Raw genomic sequence first — 27,510 nt, 5'->3', positions numbered from 1 at the left:
ATTTTCCCAACCCCTTCCAGCCGCAGTGAGCCCCCACCCCGCAGGTCCCCCCTCCACCCTGGCGGCTCTGGAGTCTGTGGGAACCAGACAGTTGGGACTGTCCAGCCGGGCTTGCTTCCGCCCAGGCCCCAGGGGACCTGCTGAAGGAGGAGGGAGCAGCAGAGACCGAAATCAGCATGGCCGCCTGCCTGAGTGAGGGCCTCTGGAGGGACTGGGCTACTTGCCCGACCAAGGGGTCTCCAGCCCCCTGGGTGTTACCTTGTGGGATGGAAGACCCATCAGGCCCCTATACCAAATGCCAGAAAGGGGTTCCCCCAGTATCCCTGCCCTCTTTCTTTTCACCCTCTCCAGGACCCAGATGGGGGTACCAAGGCTCCAGAAGGAGGCCCTTTGCCTCAGCAACTCTGGTATTGAAGGGTGTGGGGACAGGGAGGTTTCAGGTCCCTGAGTCTGTTCCTCTGATAGGGGCCATGAGTATACCCATTTCTCCTGCTTCTGCCCAAGGGGGAGGCTAGAAGAGGTCAGGGTTCAGTCACTTCTGATCTGTACCCAGGAAATCCACCCCCTCGCCCCCCATGGCAGAAATGCTTTCTTAAAGAGGTATGAGGAGGACTTTGGAGAGCTGGGGCCTCAGGGAAGTCCCCCATTCATGTGGGAAATGCAGGCAAGGAGTGCCTGCCTTTTGAGCCTCGGTTTCTCTGTGCGTGCAAGGGGTCAGGGTACCTTTTTTGTAATGGTGTTCCAGGATTCCATAAAAGCCTCTCCCGCTCTGGGGGTCACCACCAGCTCTGCTCCTACCCCGTGTGCCACCCCTGCGTCCTCACTCAGACTGCGGGACAGGGGCTGGGGGTATAACCACTCGTTTGCTTCTGGAGTCCAATCTAGTGAGCCCCAAACAATCTGAGCCTCAGTTTCCACCACTGTAAAATGGGGATAACATTCCAAATGGCACAGTGAAAGGATATAGACAAGCCCAGGACAGAATAAATGCCGCAAATGGTCACAGTTATTATGACCACTCACAATGGGGGGGGGGGGGTGCCGAGTGACAGAGCTTGGGGCTGGAGAATTAGCCCTTCAGGCCAGCCCAGCTTCACCCCCTGCCGGGTGTCTCTTGGCTACACTCCTTTTCTTTCTTCCCTATTCCCTGCTCCCCCTTCCTCCACCTTCCTGGGAAACTCCCTGAGAAAGTCCCCAGCAGGAGAAAGCCTCATATGGGACATTTCCATCCAGGGTCACCTGCCCCTGCCCCGCAATCCCACAACCACAGCCACCGCACGCAGAACCAGGTGTCCCGGCCCTCAGCCCCCAACCATCCAGGAAGCTGACCCTCATCATCACACTGGTTTTATTGGCCCTGAGAGCCACAGAGTAAATCCCAAGGGGGCCCTGCCTCCCCTCTCCCTCAAGTCTGTCCGGAGGCGCCGGGGGCTGGCTGAGTGTTCACTACTCCAGTCTTGGCTTCCTGTCCCGGTCTTTGGCTTGCCAGGCCTGGGTCCCTTGAAAGCTCCCCAGATCCTTGAGTCAGGCTCAGCCTGGAGGGTGTATTTGGCAGGGGCCCTGCAGGGACTGCCCGAGACCAGGCTGGCTTCACTCAAAGAAGAACATTCCCGGTGTCCGGTATAGGCAGGGGGTCAGCCCCAATGGGTAGCTGGAGCCTCCCTGAACAGGGAAGCTGCCTGCGACCCAGGGTTCCTTGGGGTCAGCTGGCAGGGGCAGCGGCGCCCGGAGGGAGGCTGGAGGGGTGGCTGGTGCCGGAGAGGGGGCTGCTGAGGCCAAGAGGTGCTCAAGGCCTGGATCAGTCCCCATGCAGAAATTCAGTGCCTGCAGCCGGCACTGGTAGCTGCTCCCGATGCCCGCCTCTGGGGTCACGATGGGCGTGGGGGCCTTGCTAAAACCCTCGGCCTCAGAGAAGCCCGCAGGAAAGCCAAACGCTGGGCACGGGGAAGACGAGGGCGCCACAGGGAGCTCCCCTGGGCCTGCAGGCTTAGGTGTGGGCATTTCTTTGGGCTCCGTGGGCAGCCGGGGCCCGGCATCAGGGGTTGCAGGGCACATGCTAGCCGGCAAGGCCCCTACCAGACCCCCAAAGCTTAGGCCCTTGGGCTCGGGCAGCTCCGGGGGGAAGGGGCACTGCCTGCCAGGCGTGGCATCGGGGACTCCTGGATCCTGGCTGCTCACTCTGAGGGGTCCACGGCGTGCCTTGGCAGGGCCCTTGGCTCCCTCGGCACCTGCTCGCCGGGTGAAGCGTCGGCGTCGGCGCAGGAAGCTGCCGTGCTCAAACATGTCGTGGCAGTCGGGGTCCAGCGTCCAGTAGCTGCCCTTGCCCGGCTTGCGGTCATCGCGGGGCACCTTGACAAAGCACTCGTTGAGCGACAGGTTGTGGCGGATGCTGTTCTGCCAGCCGGGCCGGTTGTGGCGGTAGAAGGCGAAGCGGCCCATGATGTAGCGGTAGATGCCACTGAGTGTGGCCCGCTGCCCCGGTGAGCTCTGGATGGCCATGGCGATCAGAGCTATGTAGCTGTAGGGGGGCTTGGTGGGCTCGGCCGCAGGGGCCAAGGGCCCGGGCAGGGGCTGCTGCTGCATGCTGGCCGGGCTGGCCGGGCGGGCGGCGGCCGGGACCACAGAGGGGCCAGGCACAGGCGTCCAGAGCTGGTGTCCGGCACAGCCTGCCTGGGCTGGTTAAAAGGCCCACTGGCCCAGCCTCTCAGCCTGGAAAGGCAAAAAGGGGTGGGCCCACCGGGCTGCCCTCCCTTCCTCCTTCGCCCCCCTCCCCCAAGGCCCGAGAGGGGCGGGCAGGGAGGCCAGGGCTGGGAAGCTGTGAGCAGCTGCCCGGGGTGAGGAGATAGGAGGGAAGGGACTGAGACCCGCAGCCCCCATGTGCTGGGTGGTGGTGGCTTCGAGGGTCAGGATAGGCAACTGAGCGAGACTGAGACACAGAAACAAAAAGAGACAGAGACCGTGAAAAACAGAGAAAGACACAGAGAGGCAGAGACATAACAAGAGAAACAGTGACTCACACAGGGAGACAGAGGCAGAGACATACATAGAGAGACGAAGACAAGACAGAAAGAACAGAGACACACAGAACCAGATACACACACGCGCGTGCGCGCGCGCACACACACACACACACACACACACTACACAGAGAAAGTTAGAATCACTGAAAGAGATCAATGTACAGAGAGAGAGAGTGAAAGAAGATGCAGAGAGAGACACACTGACGAGAGAGACTAGACAGGTAGATTCAAAGGGGCTGAGCTGGAGAACTGGGGGTCCTGCTGGGAAAACCCCAGGGGTCCTCAAGTCCCCGCCTCTAGTTCCTCTTTTCTCCTTTCCTTCTTCCAGGCCTGGGGTCTACTTTCTCCTCCCAGCAGGGTGCAGCCCCTGGGGTCACATTATTCCCGCCCTCCTAGCTCCGGGGCTTTCGAGGGCGGGCACCGTGGAGGCGGTGAGACCCGCCAAACCGCATAGGCTGAGCTCCCCCGCCCTCTAGTGACTGGTGTGGGAAGGACAGCCATCTGGGCAGACATCGCCCCACCACCTCCCAAGAGGCATTTCAAGCAAGTCCCTGACTCCGGCTGAGCCTCAGTTTCCCATCCCAACACTGGAGCTGGCGACTCTTCAGCTGTCTGTACTGTGGTAAGGAGACAACAGGCCCACTTACACGGCACCCAGCACCCTCCAAGAGTTTAGCACAGAGTAGGGGTTTGGACATGACTCAGGAATGTCACTCTGAACTGAGGGTCCCCATCAGCTGCAGCCTTGGGCTAGTGAAGCTAGGACAGTCAGGTCTTCTGAAGGATGGGGTAGCTTACTTCATGCTCTCCCACCCATTAGTGACCAAGTCAGAAGACACCTACTGCGTGCCACTCTCCATGTCAGTCTCCTGACAACTCGCCTTCTCTCTCTGCATTTACTCCTTGGACCAACCCTGCTCTACAGGACTTCAGGACTTCTTTTGAATAGATGGAGAATCTACGCCTCAGAAAGGTTAAGTGACTTGCCTGAGGTCGCACAGCTAGTGAATGACAAAGCTGGGATTTGAATCCAGGACTCTATAACTCCTTAACACCACCCCTTCTACAGAAGAGAAGCAGGGATAGAGGACAGTCACTGGAGCCCCACCAGAACATAGGCTGTGAGCCCCAAGAGAGCAGGGACATGCTGTTTTGTCCGGCACTGGCCTGGACACTGAGTAGGTGCTCAATCAGCATTTGCTGAATGAATAAAAAACAGTGATCTGATTGACTTCTGACCTTTGTTGAAGCATACAGCTCCCCCCCTGCCATAAAAGAGGTGTATTAATATATCACTAAAAGAGATTTATTATGTTGCCATCGGTAGGAGAATCCCTATAAAGAAAGTCAGAAATCAGAAAAGGAAACAAAGTCTGATATCTGGGGCCGGAAACAGTGACTTTCCCGCCAGGGCAGGGTCAATTACTTTCATGGTTGAAGGGGCTCCCTCCCAATTCTCAAGGACTCCCTACAACTTGCAGTTTGCAAAGATTAGTGGGGTTTGGGGAGGGGCTGGACCCCTGCCTCCAACTTCCGCTTCTGCCCTAGGGCTGTGTTTGGGGGTCGGCCTCTGCCCCTCCAAACACAGTGTCTACTGGTGCTGGTGGTTCGGTGGCCAACCCCCAAGCTCCCGGCTCAGGCCGAGTTTTCTGATGTGGGACCCCTCCCTGGCCACATAAGAATAGAGACTAGTGGCAAGTGAGAGGAAAGGTCTGGAAACTCAGAGCCCCTCAGAGGCCAGGCAGTTCTGTTATGGTCTGGCTTTACTCTAATCCCTGAGGATCTAATTATCGGTAAACCCGACTTCAAGCAAACCTTATAATGAATCAGTTGCAAGTAAAGTGGGCTCTCAAGTCTACCACCATAGAGCTGTTGGGCTCTCAACGAGAAATGAAGGCTTGTTTCTGCCCCGATTGCTGTTTCCGGAACCTCAAGGTCGAGTTTGGTTTCCTCCTGACTTCCCAGGCCCAGCTGTGAGCTGTCCGCCCACGCGCCGCGTTCCGGGGCTGCGTCTCTGCAGCGGAGAGGATCTGCTTCCGCTGTCCCCACGGACCTGGGCGATGGGTGGGGGACAGCCCCAAGTCCACCGGCAGTTTGGGCAGGTCGGGGGGGGGGGTCCGCACCCTCGGAGGGGGTGTGACTTCGGATGGTAGGAGAGGAGGAAGTGACCCTTTATTGCTGGCTCAGCTGCATCAGCAGGTGAGTGACACCATCGGAGATGCTGGGCTGGGGACCTGCCGCCGCTGGGGAACCACGGTAGTGGCGCTTTGAGCGCAGGAAGAGCTCGCGGGCGAAGACTGGCTCCACCTGTGAGGGTGTTGGGGGCAATGAGCCAACTCTCTTAGTTAGCGCCCCCTATGTTCCGGTGGGAAGTCACAGCCCTAGTGACAGTCCCACCCCCCAGCACTTTACATGCAGGGTCCTGCAGACCAGAGGGTCATCAGGTCAGGAGCTGAGTACTGGAGGGAGTCAGTAAGGTGCTGTTGGAGGCGATTGGAAGGTGTGGCTCTTCGCTGGAGTGGGAGGTGACTCACGTGGGCCATGATGAGCCGCTCCTCGGGCTGCTCTGGGGGCCCTGGGTACTCCTCGCCAAAGCACAGACGGATTTGGTACTCGGGCTCCTGGCGACCGTCCTGCAGGTGGGCGCGCAATTCTACGGGCACCAAGACTGGGGGCTTGGGAATCAGACCTGATGCACACCTTGCGCTTCTGTCCCATGCCCATGTTCGATAAAGCCACATCCCCATTGTGTGCCCATGCCCTATGCCCACTTCCACATCCCTATACCTGTCTCATGTCCCACATCTGTGCCCACTTCCAGTGCTCATGCCCTGTGCCTTGTGCTCCTATGCTCACCATCATACCTTTATTCCCACCCCATGCCCACTGTCATTCACCTATGCCTACTGAGTGCCCAGTGCCCTAATGCCAGCCTACACTTAGCGCCCTAAGGCAATACATGTGCCCAAGTCTTATGCTTATGCCCCCCACCCAATGCCCCAAGCCTGCCCCCTGCCTACACTCCCCATAAGCCTAAGTCTATATCTGTGCCCAGGTCCCCCAATGCCCATATTCGATCCCACTCCCGGTGCTCGTGTGTCACATCGTTTGTTTCAACATTCACTCCAAACCTAGAATCCATAAGCCCACTTCCCCGCGCTCACATCTCGTGTGTCTACTATCTGTTCACGCGCCTTTGCCCACGGCCCTCGTGCCCAGCCACTCTGTCCCGCGCTGCCAGCGGCCCCACCGTCCCGCTCTTACCCTCGAGGAAGCGGCGCGTGTCGAGCAGCTGGCAGGTGCGCTCGCGCTCCAGCTTGTTGGGCCGCGCGCGGTGCGGGGCGAGCGGGCCGCGCCAGTACACGCGGCCCCGGCACAGGCGCTTGGCGAACACGCCCTCGGGCGCCACCCACAGCAGCACGCCCCGCTCCAGGTGCCGCAGCAAGTGCTGCAGCTCGCGGGCGCCGGGCGGCGGCTCCGGGAAGCGGACCTGCGCGACGCGCGGTGGCGGCCCCAGCAGGCGCTCGGCCGCCGCCAGGGTCGGCCCAGGGCTCAGGCGGCAGCCCTCCGCAGTGCGCGCGGTGGCTTCGCGCACCAGCGTGGCGCCGTAGAACAGCCGCACGTGCAGCCAGCAGTCTGCGGGGCGGGGAGAGGGGGCGCGCGGGGCGTTAGAGGCCCCAGCACCGACCCCCCCCTCAACCGGGCAAGGGACACCAGGTCCTGCCGGCCCCCGCCTCGTGAATTGTGGGTGCTTCCTCCAGATTAAATAATGGTAATTCTAATGAACTGGTGGTTGAGCCCCATGGTCAAAAGCATAGGATCTGGAGCCATCTGTACAACGGGGGGCATGACACTAGGGCCCTTCCAGTCCTAACCTCTGGGGTTCTAGGAGCTTCTTCCTAGCAAATATTTTAATGCTGATAGAAACAATAACAACACAGCCGGCTCCATGCCCATGTCCCATAAGGCCCCATCCGAGGGGCCAGCAGGAAGCTAAGGAGGTAGGGCTGGGGGCTCTGCAGCCAGGCCCTTGGGTTCTGATGTCTCACTGCCACTTAGGAGCTGTGACCCGCTAGTAACTTTCCTGGGACTACTAACTGTGTGATTTGGGGCAAGGTTCTTAACCTCTGTGTCAGGTTTCTGTATCTGTAGAGTGGGGATGATGGCAGTATCTATCTCAGGGCTGTGGGGAGGGCTTCGAAAGATACCTGGCATAAACTAAGCCCTCAGTGAATGTTAGCTATTGTTTTATCGGGGCTGGGTGCTTTGGGGGAAAGACAAAGGCTAGCTGGCCCCGACCCCTGACTCTCCCCAGTTCTCCACACCAGTCAGAGGGCAGGGCCTTGAGACTCCTTACCAGGGTTGCTGAAGTCCTCAGAGGGCAAGTGGCTCCAGTGGTGTGTAGGGTCCTGTGCATGGTACCCTAGGGAAGGAGGGGAAGCTGTCAGGCACCACCTCACCCTGGGTCTCTTGATCCCTAGGTCGGGGTCCTGGAGGAGGCCAGAGAGGAGGCAGGGATGGTTGAGGAGATCTGGTCCTTACCGTGGTCAGCCAGAGGGGCTGGGAGCCGGGCAGCTGGTGGCAGGGAGCCCTGCTGGGCCAGCCTGGGCGGCTGCTCCTTGTCTTTATCCTCTGTGGTTGATCTGGAGCCATCCTGGGCATTGGGAGACAGGGTTATGAGGGTGGGAGAGGAGACTGGGGGCTGCAGGAATTCCCAGACTGTCCTCTTTGGGGCAGAGGGAGGTCTGGGCAGACTGCGGGCGAGTGGGGTCGATAGAGACTTTGAGGTTTAAGAGCTGAAGACCCTGTCCCTCTTAGAGGTAAAGAGTTGACAGGGTTGTTGGAGGTTATGGGGTCAGAGATGAAGCTCACTGTGATGTGGGGAGAAGTGTGAGGAGCAAATGAGCAGATGCGGGGACAGAGGTGATAGAGATGGGGAACAGAGGTGACAGAGAAGGGGACAGAGGTGAAAGAGATGGGGACGCAAGTGATAGAGATGGGGACAGAGGTGACAACGATGAGGGGGCAGAGGAGATAGAGATAGGGACAGGGGTGATAGAGATAGGGGGACAGAGGTGAGAGAATGGTGACAGAAGTGACAGAGAGGGGGGACAGAATATGGAATGCATGGTGACGGAGGCACTAGGACAGTGGATTGGACCAGGCTGGTGGGGGAATGGGGACACAACAATGAACCACGGATGGTGGGGGAGGGGTGGCAGTAATGGGTGATACAGACAGAGCGATGCGGTGGAGGTGCTGGGGTGATGGCGACAGCAAGAAGGCTGGAGGGGCTGGTGAGGGAAAGGCAGTGCTAGAGCTGCATCTGCTGGGGACAGAGTGATGGACCCGAGGATGTCAGGGGCAAGGGGTGAATGGGGGGGAAGAGGGCTGATGCAGACGGTGATGGAGCTGAAGACGGTGGAGGTGAAGGGAACGAGGGACCCAGAGATGATGGAGGCAAAGGGGACGGGAGTGGTGCCAAAGATGGGCATGCAGAGGGAGCAGAGGTAAGAAGAGGTGGAGCTGGTGAGGGGGGACGGGGACGGTGATGGAGCAGCAGAGGGGGGAGAGGAGGCCAAATGATGGTGCCAGAGACCACGGAGGGCAGTTCGGGGGAGAGGTGATGGAACTGGCAAGGCTGCGGGGGCTGGAAGGACAACTGACCTGGTCTGTCCCGCAGGCCAGCTCCGTCACTTCTCCAGGGGGTTCCTGCTGGCTCCGAAGAATGTTCTTTTCAGGGGGAGCAGGAGCTCTGGCAACTAGATGGAGCAAGAGGCAGGCTGTTGTTTCCTGGGCCTCCAGGGGAGCCCCCCCAACAAAGGTGATCCCACATGAGGGATCAGGGCGTGATCTCAGGGAGGGCCCACCTCTCTCTGGACCTCAGTTTCCTCCTTTTCTAATGGGAAGGGAAACTGAATGTCTACGGGTCCTTCTGCGTCTGCCAGCCCATGAGTTTAGCTTAAGAAGCCCACCATTTCTCAGGTTACAGATGAGCAAGGGGAGGTCCTTATTGCCCAGAGAGCCGTCCTCGGCCGCGACCTCCAGGGGCCGGATAGTACCTGGGCCACGGGCACCGTCGGCCACGATCCGGTAGACCTTGTAGGGGTCGGGGCTGTCCAGCTGGTGGCGCTCGCGCACCTCCCGGAAGTCAGCACTCTTGTTGAGGGCACAACGGAGCCGGGTCTTCCAGGTGGGGGGGTCTTCCTTATCAATGCCCTCTAGGTGCTTGCCCTTGTGTATGGCCCAGGCCTGGGGATGAGCAAGGGTACTTGGGGAGGGATAGCCGGGGAGAGGGGGCTGCTGCGTGAGGGGGAGGGGCCTAACTTGCCTCCCACCCTTCTCTCTCTCCCTCCAGGCCTCTGTCCCTCTGCCCCTTCATCCTTTTCTCTGTTCCTCCCTCCCTCCATCCAACACGTATTCCTCAAGCTCCTTCTGTGTGCCAGACCTGAGCCAGTGGCTGGGGACCAAATGAGGAACAAGACAGACATGGTCCCTGCTCTCCAGGAACTCAAGTCTAATGAGCAAAAACAGCGGCGAACAGCTAACTGGAAATAACTACATTCCAAGTTGTGGATTGTGGTCAATTTTAAAAAATAGGATGATGGGATATAAAATATGGCAGTGATTTGCTATCTGGAGAACTATAAAATTAAATGCTGACCTATCGCCACATACAAAGTTGACTCCAGATGATTCAAAAACCAAAGATGAGAGGTGAAACTGGAAGCTAATGGGAGATAACGTGGAGACACTCTTCCAGGGGGAGAGAATGCCTTCTTGAACCCCCTCAAAGGCATGGACCAGAAGGCAAAACAATGACAATGTCTGAAATCGACGAGGGGCTAATTTTAGAACATACGAGGACATTCGCAAACCAACAGGAAACACAGAGCATCCTTTAAAGAAAAAGTTCTTATCAAAGGGCAAAATGGGTGGTTTAGGGGCGTCTGGGTGGCGCAGTCGTTAAGCGTCTGCCTTCGGCTCAGGGCGTGATCCCGGCGTTATGGGATCGAGCCCCACATCAGGCTCCTCCGCTATGAGCCTGCTTCTTCCTCTCCCACTCCCCCTGCTTGTGTTCCCTCTCTCGCTGGCTGTCTCTATCTCTGTCAAATAAATAAAAATATTTCAAAAAAAAAAAGCTGGTTTAGGGAGGAGGAAGCCAGAAGCCCATGAGCATATGAGGATGTACTTAAACTCATAAGTGTCAGAGAAATGCACATAAAAATGTGAGCTATTGGGGTGCCTGAGTGGTTCAGTTGGTTAGGCGTCTGACTCTTGATCTTAGCTCAGGTCTTGATCTCAGCATTGTGAGTTCAATACCCACGCTGGGCATGGATCCTACTTAGATTTTTAAAAAAAGGAGCTATCACCTATAAACCAATAAAATATTTAGCGAGTTGCACAATGCTAGAAGGTGGTGGGGATGCAGATACTGTTGGTAGGCGTGGGATGGTGCAGGCCAGCCTCGTCAAATTAAGACTAAATATACCCTGTGAGCAGAAATTCTAATTCCAAAGGAATTCTCGCAGAGGTTCATGAGAGAGCAGGGCAAGTGGGTAAGGGTGTGTGTGTATCATGGCCGCCCACGATAGAGTCAATGCAGCATCTAGAAGCACCCAGGAGCAACAAATTAGATGTACAGAGAACACCCCCAGCAGGACGCCTGGGTGGCTCAGTTGGTTGAGCATCTGCCTTTGGCTCAGGTCATGATCCCAGGGTCCTGGGATCAAGTCTTGCATAAGGCTCCTTGCTCAGCAGGGAGCCTGCTTCTCCCTCTGCCTGCAGCTCCCCCTGCTTGTGCTCTCTCTCTGTCTCTCTGACAAATAAATTAAAAAAAATCTTTAGATGTACAGAGAACAGGAATAAATCTTCAGAGCATGATCCTGAGCAAAAAAAAAAAAAGGAAGACACAGAATGAGATCTACAGACAACATGAAGTGTATAAAGTAAGAATACACACAAAACAGCCATGTCCACTCTGCAAGAAAGCATACAGACCAAAGATATTCATTAAACACACTGGAATGACCATAGTGGTGGAGGCATTGAATGAATAAATAAGAATATGAGAGACTATTTTAGAAGGGTCGTCAGAAATGCCTCTAAGAGGAAGTGGCATTTGAGCTGAAGCCTGAATGAAAAGGATGGAGTCCAACAGAGAGCTGGAGGAAGGATGGTTTAGGTAGAAGGAGCAGCAAGTACAAACGTCCTGCGGTGGGAAAAGACTGATAGATTAAATCAAGGCCAGTGTAGCTGGGAGCAGAGGAGCCACAGGGGAGGGCAGGAGGAGATGTATTGCTTGCAAGGATCACATTCAGGGCTGAGGGTGGGTGGGTGGTTTAACTGATGAATCCCATTCAGTCCTTGCCCTCAGAGATTCCAAGCCCGGTGGGGAAACATGGACGCCAAACAGAAAAGCCAGCTCCTGGGTTGGTGCTGCTTGGCAACGGTGAGACCTTTAAGGCTTGACTGGGCTGCTGCAAACAGTGGGCATAGTACCCTAACCTGATGTGGTGGTGAGGGGTGTAGGATGAGTGGTCTGGGGTTAGCACAGTGCCGGGTACACGGTCAGTGCTTTTTTATTGCACTTTAGTTCATTATAGTAAGGCTGTAACTGAAAGTTAACCTGGGCACAGGGCACAAGGTGCTGTCACCATGGTGAAAGAGGGACCTTTGCTTTGTCCGCTGCGGTGTCCCCCAGTGCCCGGAATGGTGCGTGGCGCTCAGGAGATGCTCTGTAAGTATTTGTGGCATGAACTGAGCTGGGCCTTGAGGGTGAGTAGGAAGTTGCCAGGTGGGATGCCGTTCCCGGTGGGGGAAGAGCTTGAGCAAGGGCCTGCAGGTGTGAAAGGGCTTGGTGTGTTCGGGGAACAGCCAGCAGCCTGCGGTTGCCAGAGCTGGGGATGCCTCGCTGAGGGTATGTGTACCGTCGGTTCCCATATTTGTGGGAGTCACGTTCTTTAAAATCGACACAAATGCTGACCGAGCAGATGCAGCGCTGGGTTCCTGGGAGCCCCTGGTCACACCCTTTTCATTAACTAATCAGCGTGTCACCTTGTTTTATGGGTGTTTCTGTGGAAGAAACACTATTTAATATTAACTGTTGCTTTGTTGAACTCAGGGCCGACAGCACCGTAACTCTCGCCTGAATGAAGCTTGTCTGACGTGTATTTTTTTCTGTAAGACACATCACAGCCTTTCCGTGTGTGGGCACATTAGTGCTTCGGCCTTACACTGGCTGGGGGGCCGTCTTAAATAGTCAAGTCACCCACAAAAAGCAGAAACATGAAAAATGTGGCACTAAATAGCCCTTGAAAGGGGCCCCTGTTCCCAGTAGAAAAGCTGAAACGAGAAGGCAGAATGCCACCTGGTCAGCCTCGGCGGGGACGCACGTCTGGGGCCCTGTGTCACCGTTCTGCACATGCCCCTGGGCCGCAAAAGTGCCTTGAGTATTGATTTTGGAATTGCAACTACATCTTAGCGAATAAGCACACTTGCAAATATGGAATCCGTGAATCATGAGGATCGACTGCATGTGGTGGGGAAAGGGCAAGAGGAATGAAGAAAGAAGAGACGGATGGGAGCTGGATCATGAAGGCCCTTGCCCGCCAAGCTTTATCCCGTGCCCTTGGGGGCACCAGGAGGGTGTGAAGCCGGGGAGTCACTCGTGTGGGTCAGTGGTGGACTGAGGGGAGGGGAGGGCCAGCCCTCAGAGTCTCCCTCCTCTGAACAGCACGTGGTCCTAAGGGACGGGCCATGTAACCCTGTTCAACACCTCCTGAGTGCCCTCTGTGGGCCAGGCCCTGCGCTCAGTGCCATGACCCTCCCCTCGGGTAGCTGTAGGCAGGCTGCTGCAGGCGAAGTTGTTCCAATGGAGGAAGCGGAGGGCATCTGGGATGGCCTAGGAAAAGCACTGAGTCGGAGCTTCATATATGCATTCAACCAATGAATGCGTTAGGGAAGGCTCCGAGGAGATGTTTCAGCTGAGCGCGACGGGAGTTGGCCAGCTGAATGGGAAGAGGAGAGCGTATTCCAGGCAAGGGGGGCAGCAAGGGCAAAGGTCTAACACTGAGAGAGACTTGAAGCATTTAGAAACTGAAAGAACTGTCCGGCCAGGTCTAAAGCCGGGATAGGGAAGGGTGGGGAGCGATGAGGCCAGGGAGGAACAGTTCAGGCGCTGCTCTGACGTCTTGGTAAGGAGTTGCAGCTTTATCACAAGAGCAATGGGGAGCCAAAGAAGGATTCTGAGTAGGGAAGTGTCAAGGCAAGATTGACATTTAGGAAGAGCTCTCTGGAGGACCGAGGGAGAAGCGAGGGGCAGGGGGAAGCCTGGCGCTCTGTGAGGTCACTGGGATTGTCCTGGTGAGAGACGGTGGGAATGGGTCCAAACAGACGGACTACAGGGACGCTTCATAGAAGAGCCAGCGGGCCTTAGTGACAGAGAGCAGTGAGACTGGAAGGCGGGGGAGAGGCCAGGACTCAGGTGCCTGGCCTTGGGGTCTGGGGGACAATCGGTGCCATCTTCCATTTGGGGACACACACAAGTTTGTCGAGGCGAGCTATTAAGCATGGTGCTGATGATCTGAGTTTGAGAGTTCTGGGGGCCATTAGACCTGCAGGCTTGGAGCCTGAAGGGAAGGCTGGGAACTGTGGGGCTCACGCCAAGGCTATGGAGGAGGGAATGGGCCACTAGGAGGGAGGTCCTGGAGCAGTGCTGAGAGCACCCAAAGAGAAGGGGATGGGGGGGTGGAGGGGTGGGGGGTGGGAGGCTGAGAAGGGGAGGGGCAGCAAGGCAAGAGGAAAATGGAGCCGGAGTGCTGGTGGGGGCAGATTCTGGAAACCAAGTGAGAGTTGAAATTTCAAGGAGGAAGGGTCCACCAGGCCCAGGCTTGCCCAGGGGTCAAAGATGACGGTGATGGGATCTTGGGCTTTGGCAACTAGTGATGTTAGCAGGAGGGACAGAAGCCAGACTAGGGGTTGGGGAGGAGAAACTGGGGGCTGTGAGTGAAAGAGTGGTGACCAGGCCCTTCAGCCTGTGAAAGGAGAGGGGACGCCAGAGAAGCCAGCGCTGGAGGTGGCTGTGGAGTTTGGGGTGGTAGTGGGGGGCCCCGAAAGGCAGTTGGTTGCTTATTGCTCAGGGGAGAGATTCCAGAATTTCAGTGTTGATGGGAAGGAGGCAGTATGAAGTGAATGAGGACCAAGGCAAGGGAGGGCATCCCTGGAGGAGGTCCCCAGAAGGGCTGCTGTGGGGAAGCACGGAACACGTCCCCAGGCTGCTGGGATCGGCGGTTTGGAGGGGTGGGATGTTGTGGGAATCCCCATCGGTGGCGTCCAGTTTCCCCGCGGGGAGGGAGGAGAGGCCTCCGGGGAGGTGGGGATGGTGCACGGATGTCACCTTTGGCTGGTTGTTCCGGAGCGCGTCGGGGGGTCTCCCGTATATGCACAACACTGCGCAAGCTAGACACAGTTGAGGCGAAGGTGCGAGCGAGTGGCCCCGGGTCGCACAGCGCGCCTGTCACCCGGAGCGCCCCGCCGCTCCCGCCCCCTTACCCTGAAGAGCGCCGCGTCCTGCTGCGCCCGGTAGCCCTGCCGGGCCGCGTGCTTCCAGGGGATGCGGAAGAGGGTCTTGCCTGCGTCCTCCCAGCGCAACCCCGCGTAGCGCCCGCTCTCGATCTGCGCCACCAGCCAGTCGCGGAGGCGCAGGGGATCCCCGGCCCCCGCCATCGGTCTCCTGCCGTCGGGGACCTTCCCTTCCTCCCTCCGCCAGGGGTCGCCGGCCACCCGGGACGCAGGGCGCCGGTGGCCGGGTCTGGGCCGCGCGGCCGCTGGGACCCCGGCGCGACAGGGAATAGCGAAGCCACCTGGATGGAGCGCGGAGGCGGCGAAACCGAAAGTTCTGGATGGGCGAGTTTCGCTTTCCTTTCTGTCCCACTGCCCGGGAGGCCCTATTTTTTCGCCCTTCTCTGTGGTAGCCTGGCCCGAGGGCGTCGCGCCGCTCAGGGGGGCAGTTAGAGGCACGGTGGGACGCCAAGACCCACTGGAGGGTACGGGGAGGGTAGCCGGCGATCTGTCCGTCCCCGTGGAGGGGCCCCGGCGCCACCCGTGCACCTGTTCTCTGTTCCTCCCGGGCTATGGGGAATTTACAGGTCTCTTTTCAGCACCTGGACTGTACAGGTTGTAAAGCCATAGTGCTTCTTAGACTAATCCCATCAGAATTGGGAGGCAGAGACTAGTTTAAAATGTACATTCCTTGCCTCTGTACCAGACCTGCAGAAAAAGACTTTCTGGGCAAGAAGCCCAGTACTCTGCATTTAACGAGTTCTCCCGTGGGATTCTGATCCACCCGGTCCGTGGGCCACACTTGGAGAAATATTTCCTTAAATACTGGGACTCGCCTCCTGATGGCTCACTATGGTGTTGGCCTGGCTAAAGCCCTTCCTGCAGGTTCTCGGTTGGTTCTTACCACAGCGTGTGAGATGGTCTAATTACCCATTTTATTATTAAGAAGAATAAGGCTCAGAGAGGTTAAAGCCCTGTAACAAGGTCATAGAGCTAGGACGTGGAGGCAGTCAGGACCTAAACCTGTGTGTCTCTCTGTCCTCAAAGCCCAGGAGCCTAAAGAGAGCCCCACGCTATCTCCCAAAGGCTTACACCTGGGGTTGAGGGACACCCACCCCCCATAGAAAGTATATATAAATTTTTTCATGTCTATGCATTTTTCTAGGGTTTGTGTCTTTCATTTGTCAAACGGGGTTTGGAATTGGAAAGAGCTCAAGTAGCTCAGACTGCTACACCCTTTGTTGTGGAAACTAAAACTCTGAGCGAGCATGAAGCTGGGTGCCCGATCAGCGTTGACCAGAGGCTGGAAGTACTGTCCTTTGTGTGCACCTGTCAGGGGGGCTTCTTCATGCTCCCCACCCTCTGTTCTCCCATGCCACATGCCAGCAGGCACTCAGTTCTGGCCCCTCTACAGTTATAGCCACGATACAGACTCACCTGTAGGGCACCAAGGTTGGGCGGAGGGGCATTTCATAGGATTCAATCCAAGCATAATAATTACATCTAAGTGGGAATTTTAAGTGTGTCAGACAATCTTTTCATTTTTCTGGGGGGCAGAGTCATAGTGATGAGGAGGATGGGGTTCCCTCAACTTCCCAGCCAGACTGCCTGGATTCAAATCCCAGCCCCGCTGCTTGCCAGCTGGTGACCTTGGACGTCAACCTCAGTTTCCTGAGGAGGAGGCTGGGCAGCAGGTGAGGATTTTTTCATCCATCCTTCCGCCCCCAGTCGTGGAATGTGGGCTTCCCCCACAGCCCTGAACACAGTGCTTGGTGCATAACGGGGACCCCATACAGGAGGCTATTTAAGATTGGAATTTTTTCAGACCCCTCTCAACTCCAAGTTACTTTTAGTTCAGAAAACTCAGCTCCAATGACCTCTGTTCACCCTTGGATCAGTTTCCTGCTTGCTTGGGGTGCCCCGAGGCCTTCCCTCCTCCGTGGCTGCCCCTTGGCTTTTAAGCTCTAAGTGGAAAGGGTCTTAAATGGGAGAAGATGTTTGCAAATGATATATCCAATAAGGAGTTAATATGCAAAATATATAAAGAGCTTATACAAGTCACCCCCAAAAGGCCTACAAGAATCTGATTAAATGGGCACCAAGGAACTGCTTCTTAACAGCCGCCATGGGACACAGACTGCCTCGGTTCAAATCCAGCCTCCCCTACTCTAGCTGTCCTCTGGCAAGCTGCCTACCTTTTCTGAGCCTCAGTTTCCTTCCAGGGACGAAGTGAACTCTTGCATAGAAAAACTCAAGCACGAAGGAGGCGCTAGCTAGTATTTGTGAATAGGGAGGCGGAGGGAGCTGGTGAGAAGGGCTCAGAGGGGGAAGGGGTTTCAGAGAGAAGGAGGGATTCAGGGGCCTTTTCAGGAGATGGAGGGGGCAGTGAAAGGAGTCCCAGAATTCAGCCCCGCGCAGAGAAGTTTTTGGGAGGTGGCAGGCTCCTCCAGACCCTACGGCATGCAGACCCTCTCCCAGCCCTGTTTCCTGCGGGCTCCAGCCTCAGGCATGGTCCTGCATCCCTGCCCCTTACTGAATGACTAGGAGGAGCTCCGACAGACAGCTTCTGTGTCTCTTTAATATCCTCCAGGCCCATCCACCCGCCCGCCCACCACCCACTCCCACTCCCACTCCCGCTGCCTTTAAGGGTGGAGGCCCGGGTGCCCCTCCCCCCAGCCCAAGGACTAAGGCACCAAGTGGCTGCAGCAGGCCGGCCCAGACACAGAGACGCACGGATGGAGGACACACAGACTGCGGACGCAGACAAGCAGGGCGGGCATCAGGGGCAGGGGCAGGGCTCAGGCCGCCGCGGGGCTCCCACCGGCTCTGGGCCCGTCCTGGAGGCCGTGGGGGGCCCAGACAGCCCCGAGGGGTTCCGGTCGGAAGGAAGAGGGGCGCCACGGCGGGCCGGGATCCTCACTTGCCGCCTTTGCGGGACAGACACCGCGGGAGGCAAGAGAAAGTCTGCTTGACGCGCGCCAGCAGGGGCAGCGGCCGGTGGGCCTCCCGGGGCGGCCGCGGCACCAGGCGCTGCAGGGTTCCCTCGGAGGCCGCCGAGTGCGGCGCGGGGGACGCGGCCGCGGCCGCGGGGCCCTGGCGGCAGCGCTTGCACAGCGGCAGCAGCGCGCGCACCTCCTCCTCGTCGCGGAAAGGGCTCTCTCCGAAGCGCTCCTCCAGCTGCCGGCGGAGCTGGGGGGGGGGTGTGTGGGGGGGAGGGGAGCCGGGGGTCGGTCGGTGCCAGGCTGCCGGCCGGTCCCCCCCACCCAGTCCTCGTCGCTTCCGCCCCTGTGCGAGCTCCCCACCCCTCGCTAGGCCCCTCCCCTTCCTGAGCATCCTCTTACCCGCCCTTCTGAGTTTCCATCGCCCTCGCGGAGCCCCCTCCTCCTCTGAGTCCCTTCCCTCTCCTGAGCCCCCTTCCCCTTTGACACTCCATCTTCCAGACCTGCTAAAGCAACGCCCGCCCGCCCCCGGCCCAGGGGGGACCACATGAACCCTCCTCCTTGAGCAACAACCCCAAACACACTGGCCTCTGCCTGCCTCTTTCCTCAAGCGGACTTGCAGATAAGCCTCTGAGTACCAGCCTGACACCTGGGAGAGCCTTCCTGCCCCCGCTGCTCCTCTGTCTCTCATCCCTTATTCCCAGGAGGCCGTTGGTTCCTGACATCTCCATGTGCCATCCACCCAGTTGGCATAAGAGAAGGAGATGCTTTGGCCTCATCAAGGACCGAGGGGTGGTGTAGGGAATGGGCATTTCTCCCCAGAGGGTCAAACACTCGAATGCCTTCAGGCTCCAGGCAGGTAGAGCAGGCAATGCTGGGACCCAGGCAAATGAAAGGGTCCACAGTCTGGCCCAAAGGCATCCAAATTCTAAACTAAAAAGGAAAAGAAAACATCTGGCAGACCAAACAAAATACACCTGGAGGCTAGATTAGCTCAAGGGTCACGAGTTCGAGACCCCCAGAAAAATCTCCTGTCAGGTCTGAAGCACAGGTTATCTTCTTTCCGATCAGTGCTCAACTCAAGCGGGAAGAAGAGTCTCCCAGCCCTGCCCAGCTCCTGCCTCCGCCCCAGCCCCTACCTTCCGGGAACTGCCCCAGCCAAACTCTTCCAGCTGCTGCCTAAAGCCTGGGTTGGGGTTGGCGATAGGCCGGGTGGCCTTGATGGCTTCAAGCACGTCCCGCCAGCCTAGCCCCGTCACAGTCATCACATATGCCGTCACGATGGTGGTGCTGCGGGAGATGCCTGCAAAGCTGGGATACCCGCCCCCCAGGATTCGAGTAAGGCACAATCTCCTCCATGCCCTGCCCCCAGAACCCCCTCCCCACCTCAGCTCTCCCACCCTGGCCTCTGAGCTCCCATCACAAAGGAGCTGTTTCCCCACCTCCTTTGCCCATGCTGTTCCTTCCACCTGGAGTATCCCCCGGGCACTCTCCCACATCAGTGGCCTGAGTGGAAACATCACTTCATTCATTCAACAAACATTTCCTGACCATCTGTTACTTTTCAGGAACTGGGAATATAGTGGGAATAAAACAGACACGGTCTGTCCTGGCGCTTACGGGACGGTTGGGAGAGATGGCCACTAACCAGGGAAACAATGTCAGGTGGTGGTAACTGCTCTGAAGAGGAGTCCAGGGGCTAAGAGATCATATAGGAAAAGGTATTAATCTAGTGGAGGGGCTGGGGAGGGATTAGGGAAGGGGTTTCCAAGGAAGTGACATCAAGCTGAGTTCTGAAAGATGGGTAAGGGTCCGTCAAGAATGTTCTGGGCAGTGTACTAAGTCCGCGAGGTGGGAGCTGGTGGATTTGAAGGGTGGGGAGTTGGCCAGGGTAGCTGGAGTTGGGGAAGGAGGGGCAGAGGGTGACAGGCTGCAGGAGCTGTTCTTAGGGCTAGGGCTCTGGCAGAGCCGCCCTGAGCCCGGCATATAGGGTAGGTGCTCCGTGGGGAGTTATGGGATGAATGACACCAACTGCGGGGCGGCGGCGGGGGGGGGGGGGAGGCTGTGAGTCCTGTCTCCCAGCCTGGGGTTCCCCCACTGCTCTGCCCTATTCCCTCAAAAGCCTGGAGGGAAGGAGAGGGAGCCAGAACGGTTGGAGGGTGCTGGGCTACCTGCGTGACCTCACCTATTTCTCCTGGTAACCCAGCAGGTAACAGTCTTTTCTCCATTTTACAGAGGAGGAAATGGGAGTCTCAGGAAGAAACAGCTCTTTGGCCTTGGCCACACAGCTGGTAAGGGACAGAGCTCTGGATGGAGCCCCCGATCAGCCTCCATCAGATGAATGGCGGACGGTCATGCATGGCAACGGGCTGGAGAAAGTCCATCCCAGGTCCCTCATTCCCCATAGGTGTGATGGAGGGTGTGGGTGTGACGGAGGACAGCCCCTTACTTGTCCCCTCATTCCTCTCTTAACTCACCAGTGCACAAGGCAGTTCCCCCCATTGAGGCGGCAACAGTGGATGAAGTTGATACATTCTTTGAAGTGCTTTTTGCTAGAGAAGAAAGCAATAAGGTAGGGAGCATTGGGCGGCAGGTCTCCTAGGAATTGTACCCCTCTGCACTGATGGGATGTCAAGAGCCCTGGGTCCTCAGGGCAGCCAGCTCAGGCAGCGAACAGGGGCCTGTTGTATCGTACAAGTGGAGGGGTGTGTGAAGCAACAACAGTGGTATTTCAGGCAGTGAGAGAGGCCAGTGATGAGAAGTCCCACCATGGAGGCAGGAGCACCTCTCCAGTGGGTTCTGTGATCTTAGTTTCATGGAGGGTTTATCTTGGTCTTTCAAGGACATGGGTGAGAGGAGACAGAGGAGTCCCACTCCTGTGGGGTCTGCAATCAGAGCAGCTGGGAACAATGCTGGTCAGCAATGGGTTGGGAGGAGTGTCTGTCTGGGTCACTCCCAGGCTGGGAGACACTGCTGCTCATAACACAGAAACACTGCTTTCTGAGTCCCTGTTATATGCCAGGCCCTGTCCTGGATCCTCAGCCTGTGCCATCTGATCTCAGAGAGGGGAAGCAATTTGTGCAAGGTCACACAGCAAAGTCTGGCTGGAGCCCAGGTGTCTTAACTCCAGGGCCAGGAACTGGCTGAGCCTGACCCCTTCAAATCTGCTGGGGTGTCTGGTCCTTAGACAGGGTACTCTCTCCATTTCACAGCTGAAGACACTGAGCTCTGGGAGATTAAGGGTCTTGGTCAGGGGCATAGGCAAGGGCGTAGCTGAGACAGAATCAAACATAGGTCTGAGTGAGCACTTGTGCTAGGGTCCCCAGGACAGCTTTCTTGGCGTGAGTCCTCTCTGCCCTCCCCCAGACCACCCCCTGCCCTTGCGACCACCACCGCAGAAGACCCCTTTGTTGGTGCCTCCAGAGAACTTACATGGGTACCTCAGGGGTGTCCGCCACAGGAATGCGAAGGTAGGTTATGTCCTGCAAGTACAAAACACACGTGGGCACTGGGGGCCCTTGGCTGCACCTCTGGCCATGGCCAGGGCCACCCAAGCACCTCATGACCCCAGGCCGGGTCCTGACCCTCTCTGAGCCACTGTTGCCGCCTCTATCCAAAGAGGGTAGATAGCACCTCTGAGCGCCTCCCAACTCTGTCTGTGGTTCAAGAACCTTTTGAGAAGGTGGTATCCTAACCTCATAGGTGACTTGGGCATGAGGACTTGATAAAAAGGATTCAGGGACCTTTTATTTAATAGGTGGGAAAGGGCCACTAACGGTGACTCTCCTCCAAATGACGATTACAAAATTACACCAAACAAAGGGCAAAACAGGGGCACCTGGCGGGCTCAGTTGGTAGAGCATGTGCCTCTTGATCTCAGGGTTGTGAGTTTGAGCCCCACGTTGGATGTAGAGAGATTACTTATTTTAAAAAGGTGGGTTTTTTTAAAAAATCTATTTATTTGTCATAGAGGGAGAGAGTGAGAGAGAGAGCATGCACAAGCAAGGGGAATGGCAGGCAGAGGGAGAGGGAGAAGCAGGCTCCCCGCTGAGCAAGGAGGCTGATCTGGGACTCGATCCCAGGGTCCTGGGATCATGACCTGAGCCGGAGGCAGACACTTAACGGATTGAGCCACCCGGGCGTCCCCAAAAAAGGTTTTTTAAAGGTCTTATTAAAAACAGATTTTATTATCTTGAAAAGCAACAAAAACCATGAAAATAAGTTTATAGCTCATTAATTGTGGTTATAAAACTATGTGCTAATTATTAAAATAATCAAGGGATGAACTGTCAGTAATTTCTCCCACAAACTGGCTATGACTTCCTTTACTTCACGCTTAACCTCCACATGCGATCATAAAGATGATTTGTGCTCCTGTTCCAAGAATCACTTTTCTCAAGGACTCTTTTAATCCTTTGATATTCAAATGACTCTTTTCCAGTGCCTGGCCCACCACCAGCCTTGGCTAAGGGACTGTAGGGCCAGGTCCTCATTTGTTAATGGCTGTGTGTGAGATTCCAGCCCTTCTCTGACTCGCTTTTCCCAAGGTCACACCATCCTGCATCTTTTGCAAGGTTTGCAACTTCACTCTGCAACACATTTGGCCTTGGCATTGCTCGGCATTATCAAGCCCTGACTGGTAAATTCACTGATAGTTGGGGAGGCAGGGCTGCCTGTGGGAAGAAGGGAAGGCTGTTGGAGTGGGGACTCTTTGGCAAGCAGTCATGTCATTAGTCAATCTATTCATGACTTGACAACCTTCCCTGACTTCTAGTGACTGATACTCCAAATACTCCAAAACGAGCCTGCCCTATAAAGCGAAATCAGACTCCATTGACCTGGAAATGTCTTGTTTGAATGACACTGAGAATCACAGATTATTGGAGGTTGCTCTTAGAGACGGTCAACGCTGACACATGGGGAAACTAAGGCCCAGAGAGGGGAAGGAACCTATCTGAGGTCACACAGCAAATCTGGGTTAAAACCTGGTTTGGGGGGCGCCTGGGTGGCGCAGTCGTTAAGCGTCTGCCTTTGGCTCAGGGCGTGATCCCAGAGCTCTGGGATCAAGCCCCACGTCAGGCTCCTCCGCTGACAGCCTGCTTCTTCCTCTCCCACTCCCCCTGCTTGTGTCCCCCCTCTCCCTAGCTGTCTCTCTCTCTGTCAAATAAATAAATAAATAAAATCTTTAAAAAAAATAATAAAAAATAAAACCTGGTTTGGATCTCAGATCTCTAGAGCCTTTTTCCACCCACAGTTATTCCCCTTTAGTGGGTGGACTTAGACACATACTCTGAGAAGGAGGAAGGGGCTCTATTTATGGGATCAGAGTATGATTAACTTTTCTATATCGGCTGTAATTTGTTGGCTGTCAAGTGGCTCTCAACAACTCAGTAAGGTAGGTGCTGTTATAAAATCACCATTTTAGGGGCGTCTGGTGGTGCAGTCGGTTGAGTGACTCTTGATTTCAGCTCAGGTCGCGATCTTTGGGTTGTGAGACGGAGCCCCACATCGGGCTCCACACTCAGCACAGAATCTACAAGAGATTCTCTCTCCCTGTACCCTCCTGCTCGTGCTCTCTCTCTCTCTCAAATAAATGAATGCATCTTTATAAAATTCCTATTTTACAGATCAGGCAGCCAAGGCTCGGCAAGAAGAAGTCCTGTGCCCAGGATTACAGAAGAAGTGGTCTGGATTTCCTACTTTCCCCTTCTGTTAGAATACATTTACCCCCTCTTTTCCAGGACCCCATAAAACCAGCACCAATCCTTCCAGTGGGGGCCATGCTTCACAGTGTAAAGTATCTTCACCACCCTGCAGCCCCTTTGCATCCTCACAACAGCCCCTCTGGGGGCAGAGAGGACTGAGGGATCAGAGGCCCAGACGGGTGAAGTCACAGCTCATGATTACACAGCAAGACACAGAACCCAGAATCATCCATGTGAGTCATCTGTTCAGTTGGGCAATGGGAAGCCCATGGAGGGGCTTTTTAAGGTTCAGGGTGAGGCCTCTGGGGTCAGACCGTCAACTCCTAGCTCCCTAGCTTCATGGATGTGTGACCTTAGGCAAGTTACTTTACCTCTCTGGGCCTTGGTTGCCAAATAGGGATCAAATGGGGATGCTGAATAAAACAGGGCAGTTTTTAACAGAATGACCTAGTATGGGTCAGAGAGGCAGCATAGGGCCTGGCACATAGTAAGTACTTGATAAATGGGTGCTGTGGGGAGCTGAAGCTCCCCTCCACACCTGTGTACAGCCCACGGACAGGGGTAAGGAGTACCTGCAGCAGAGGCTGGGGTGACTCGTGGATAGAGATGATGTGTGTGATCTTGTTCCGGCCCAGCTGGTCCGGGTCTTTGGCATCTGAAAGAAACGAGATTCCTGAGCCCACCTGGTCGGTCAAGAGAGGTGGGAGCTCGTGGCCCAGCTCCCCTCCCCACCCCTCCCTCTCCACTTTGGCCCACCCTCTGCCAGCCCCCTGCTGCTTGGCCACCTCCTGCTCCTGGCCTGACAGGTCCCACTACACCCCTAGGCTTAAGTCTTGTCGCTGGGGTACCCACAAGCAACAGCCCAGCCTCTTCCCGGCCTTGCCCCTGCTGTTCCTTCCATGGCAAACACCCTTTCCTGGCATATCCTTGATCCAGCAACTCTACTTCCAGGAATCCTGTCTACAGAAGAGTCTGCTCCCCCAGAAAGCTGTGTGAAGATGATGTTCTCTGCAGTACTGCTCATAACAGTAAACATACCAGAAATTGTTAAAAAGTGGGAGCAAGCTACCCGTCCACCATGAGAGAACGGGATAAATAATGGTGTATTTGTACTTGAGTGCTGTGCAGCCATTGGGTAGAAGAGGCCTCTCTGTGCTGATGGGTGAGCATGGCCACAGTGTATTATTAAATAGGAAACAGGTCAGAGAATGGCATGCAGAATAGACTTCCATTTTTGTTTTAAATGTTACATCTGCAGCTACAAAGATATATGAAAACTGACCCAGGGACAAACCTCACACTTCTATCAGTGGCCTTCCCTGGGGGCTGGAATTCCAATGTATGTGGATCTTTTAGAATCAGAATAAATAACACATATCCCCTCTTTCTCCAGAGGTCTACTTCATTCAGCACGTTTCCCGAGTGCTGACTAGTGCAGCCCTGGCTGGGCGTGGGGGTGTGGGGGCAGCTTCATGGCCCCTGTCCTCAGGGGCTACAGGCTTCAAGAGGATCCAGAGCTCCCTTCGCTGAATACTCAGAAACCAAGTGGCGTGAACAGCTGAGGCGGCTCCCAGGGAGGAGGAGATCAGATTTATGGGAGTGGAGCATCTATGCCAGGGCAGGGGGGAGGGGGGCAGGGGTGAATGGGGAAAGCCCTGTCCTGCTTCGACGTCCCTTCCTCTCTGAAGCCTTCTCTGACTCCACATGGAAAAGTGTGGGGTCTCAGGATCAACTTGTCTCTTAGCACAGGCCTGGGACAGGTAGACGGCCGTGGCCTTGGCCCGAGTGGGTAGTGCTCACTGACAAGTTTCTGGGGTAGAGTCCAGTCTCCAGAGACCTCGCCTCAGTGTAGAGGTTGTAGGGAGAGGTTCCCAGTTTCCCAGCTAGAAGCAGCAGCCCCAAACAGACCTCACCCGGGAACCCCAGGGCTGTAAGAGCCCTTAGAGGCGAGTGGGCCTTGTGCCGAGGGAGAGGCTGGGGCTCACAGCAGGTGCAGACTTGCCTGGCATCTGGCAGGTGTTCCGAGCCCTTTGCACTAGGGACACCCTCCGCCGACATATCCCTTAGTCCTCATGAGCTCCTTCTCCCTCCCAGCCTGGCATTGCTTCCCTGCCCCCGGCCCCATTCCTGAGCACTTCCAAGGTGCGTGGGCCAGAGCATGAATGGTGGACACGGGCCTGGGACAGGCAGAGTGCCACGGTCTTGGGACAGAGTGGGCAGTGCTCACCAATGAAGTTTCCGAGGTAGAGTCCAGGAAGTACCTACAGGAGAGACAGGCTGGGGTCAGTGGGGTAGGGGTGCATGCCTTCCCACGGGCTAGCTGGGGGCCCACAACCCATCTCCATCCCATGACAGGTGTCTGGACCTCAGGACTCAAGGAGAAATCTCCTCCCCGTCCTGGGCCTGGACCCCGTGAGAGGTGCTGGGGAGGGCAGGAGGGGGGCACTAGGGGAGGCCAGCTTGGGTAGGGGTGAGAGCTTGAAAGGGGGGAGGGGAGGAGGAACACAAAGGAGGGGGGCAAGGGAGAGGGGGACTTACCAGGTGTTGGTGGGGAATTCTGAGGAAGGAGATGGGAAGGCAGGGACAGGGTGAGGGTCATGCCCAGGCAGAGGGGGCAGGATGGAGAAACAGCACCAGAGACAGAGTCCCGGGAGTCAGAGGCAAGGAAGACAGAGACACCTGGAGACCCGGAAAGTGACTCAGAGAGAGTGTGGGAGTGACAGAGAGCCACGGAAAGACCCAACAAGAAATACAGAGCAACAGAAACAGGCAGAGACAGAGACACAGGGAGACCGAGGCCAGAGACACACAGAAAAACGGAGACGCGAGCAGAGAGACACAGGGATGCAGGGTCAGAGAGTCACCGGAGACAGGGACCTAGACACACGGAGCCTCAGGGCGAGGGCCAGAAGGTCAGAGGCGGGCACAGCGACCCAGGCGGAGCCGGCGCCGCGGCGGGGCTGGGGGCGGCCAGGTGCGCGCTGCGCGATCCCCGGCCCCCTACCTTGGTCATGCCATTCCCCATGATCCCGGGGGCGGGGGTCCGGGCGCACCCCCAGCTCGCCGCCCGGAGAGCGCTCGGGTCGTAGCTGCCCTGCTGGCCCAGGCCCGGCGCCTGCAGCCTGGCGGGGAACAGGGGCCCCTGCCCGGCCGCCGCCGCCGCCGCCACCACCACCACCGCCCGCCGACCCCCGGCCAGGGAGGGAAATGGTGGTGGAGCCGCCGCCGCCGCCGCCGCCGCCACCGCCGCAGGCTCCTCCTACCCCCTCGGTCATGTGGGGGCCCCCCCCCACCGTGGGTCGCGGCGGGGGGCTGGACAAAGCCCCAGTGTGCCGGGCCCCGGGCCCGCGGGACAACGGCAGCTTGTTGGGCCGCGTGGGGCCGCCACCTCCGGAGGTGGGGGCGGGGGCGCTCCCCCCACCTGGCACCGTCTGGCGCGGGCGGGGTGGGCGCGGGGGTGGGAAGAACCCCCTGCCGGCCGCGCGGCCGCTCAGATCCCAGCTCCGGCGCTGGCCCGGACCTCCCTGCGGGCCCGGGGCGGAGCGTAAGGCTCCCTCGGCCTGGCCGCGGTTTCCTAGCAGAAACGTGACCAGGGCTGGCCTTGGATCGCTGTGGGTCCCCCTATATTCAGATACTGTGTGGGTAATTCCTTCCTTCTGTGCATCCTCACTCCTGCCCCGCCCCCATGCAGACATCCTACCAGCCGGACGTCCTCCTCCCCCACTCATGCGGCCATCTGCCCTCCCATCCTCCAGTCCACCCATTCATCCCTCCCTCGGTCCATCCATTCATCCATCCATCCTCCCTCCCTCCCATCCCTTCATCGCATGCACTTTGGCCTCTATGCGGATGGTGCCATTTGGGTAGCTCTGCAGAGACCAGGCAGAACTGCCCTCAGGGGCCTCAAGAGATCAGAGGTAAAATGTGAGGAGAGGGAGGCAAGGGGGGGGGGGCGTCCAGACACCTGGGTCCCTTGGAATAAAGGAGACTACAGTAGGATGTAGTTAGAGGCCTGTACCCGAGAGGGTTCCAGGCCCCGTTCACCTCTGACCTGCTGGGTGACCCTGGGCGGCTCCCCTTGGCTCCCAGCGACCCTATCTGCGTGTCTCAGTGTGTTGGGGTGAGAGCCCTTTCCGGCTGCTAGGACCAGCGCTGAAGAAGGTAAAATAGTTGAGACGCGGCCCCTCCTGTGGGTCTGAAATAGAAGCAGCTGAGCCCGCTCCTCCAGCCACCCTCCGCCCCGCATCTATAGTGGTAGGTGATGACGGGGGAAATGCTGGTACA

The 27,510-nt window shown here is 57.1% G+C and overlaps 3 protein-coding genes across 3 annotated transcripts; all 3 read right to left on the bottom strand.

The window, feature by feature from the left end:
- Positions 1 to 1,331: 1,331 nt before the first annotated feature.
- FOXS1 (forkhead box S1) lies at positions 1,332 to 4,176 on the bottom strand. The gene has a single exon (XM_087853685.1). It carries the CDS (start codon positions 2,581 to 2,583, stop codon positions 1,591 to 1,593), a length of 993 nt encoding a protein of 330 aa, XP_087709811.1. The 5' UTR covers positions 2,584 to 4,176; the 3' UTR covers positions 1,332 to 1,590.
- Positions 4,177 to 4,310: 134 nt separating this feature from the next.
- LOC123798630 (interferon regulatory factor 4-like) lies at positions 4,311 to 15,145 on the bottom strand. Its single transcript, XM_087853684.1, has 8 exons — positions 14,574 to 15,145; positions 9,083 to 9,272; positions 8,688 to 8,782; positions 7,563 to 7,674; positions 7,378 to 7,443; positions 6,285 to 6,656; positions 5,555 to 5,673; positions 4,311 to 5,327 (listed from the first exon to the last, which is right to left on the bottom strand). Exons 1-8 carry the CDS (start codon positions 14,745 to 14,747, stop codon positions 5,193 to 5,195), a joined length of 1,263 nt encoding a protein of 420 aa, XP_087709810.1. The 5' UTR covers positions 14,748 to 15,145; the 3' UTR covers positions 4,311 to 5,192.
- Positions 15,146 to 17,189: 2,044 nt separating this feature from the next.
- DUSP15 (dual specificity phosphatase 15) lies at positions 17,190 to 26,442 on the bottom strand. Its single transcript, XM_045807136.2, has 7 exons — positions 26,231 to 26,442; positions 25,454 to 25,487; positions 23,799 to 23,881; positions 20,954 to 21,003; positions 19,999 to 20,073; positions 18,661 to 18,832; positions 17,190 to 17,771 (listed from the first exon to the last, which is right to left on the bottom strand). Exons 1-7 carry the CDS (start codon positions 26,249 to 26,251, stop codon positions 17,499 to 17,501), a joined length of 708 nt encoding a protein of 235 aa, XP_045663092.1. The 5' UTR covers positions 26,252 to 26,442; the 3' UTR covers positions 17,190 to 17,498.
- Between the last annotated feature and the right edge of the window lie 1,068 nt (positions 26,443 to 27,510).

The sequence above is a fragment of the Ursus americanus genome, chromosome 22 (assembly GCF_024610735.1).
Source record: "Ursus americanus isolate L20-20 chromosome 22, mUrsAme1.1.p, whole genome shotgun sequence".
Taxonomy (NCBI): Eukaryota; Metazoa; Chordata; class Mammalia; order Carnivora; family Ursidae; genus Ursus; species Ursus americanus.
This window is presented reverse-complemented; position numbering and strand designations above follow the sequence as displayed.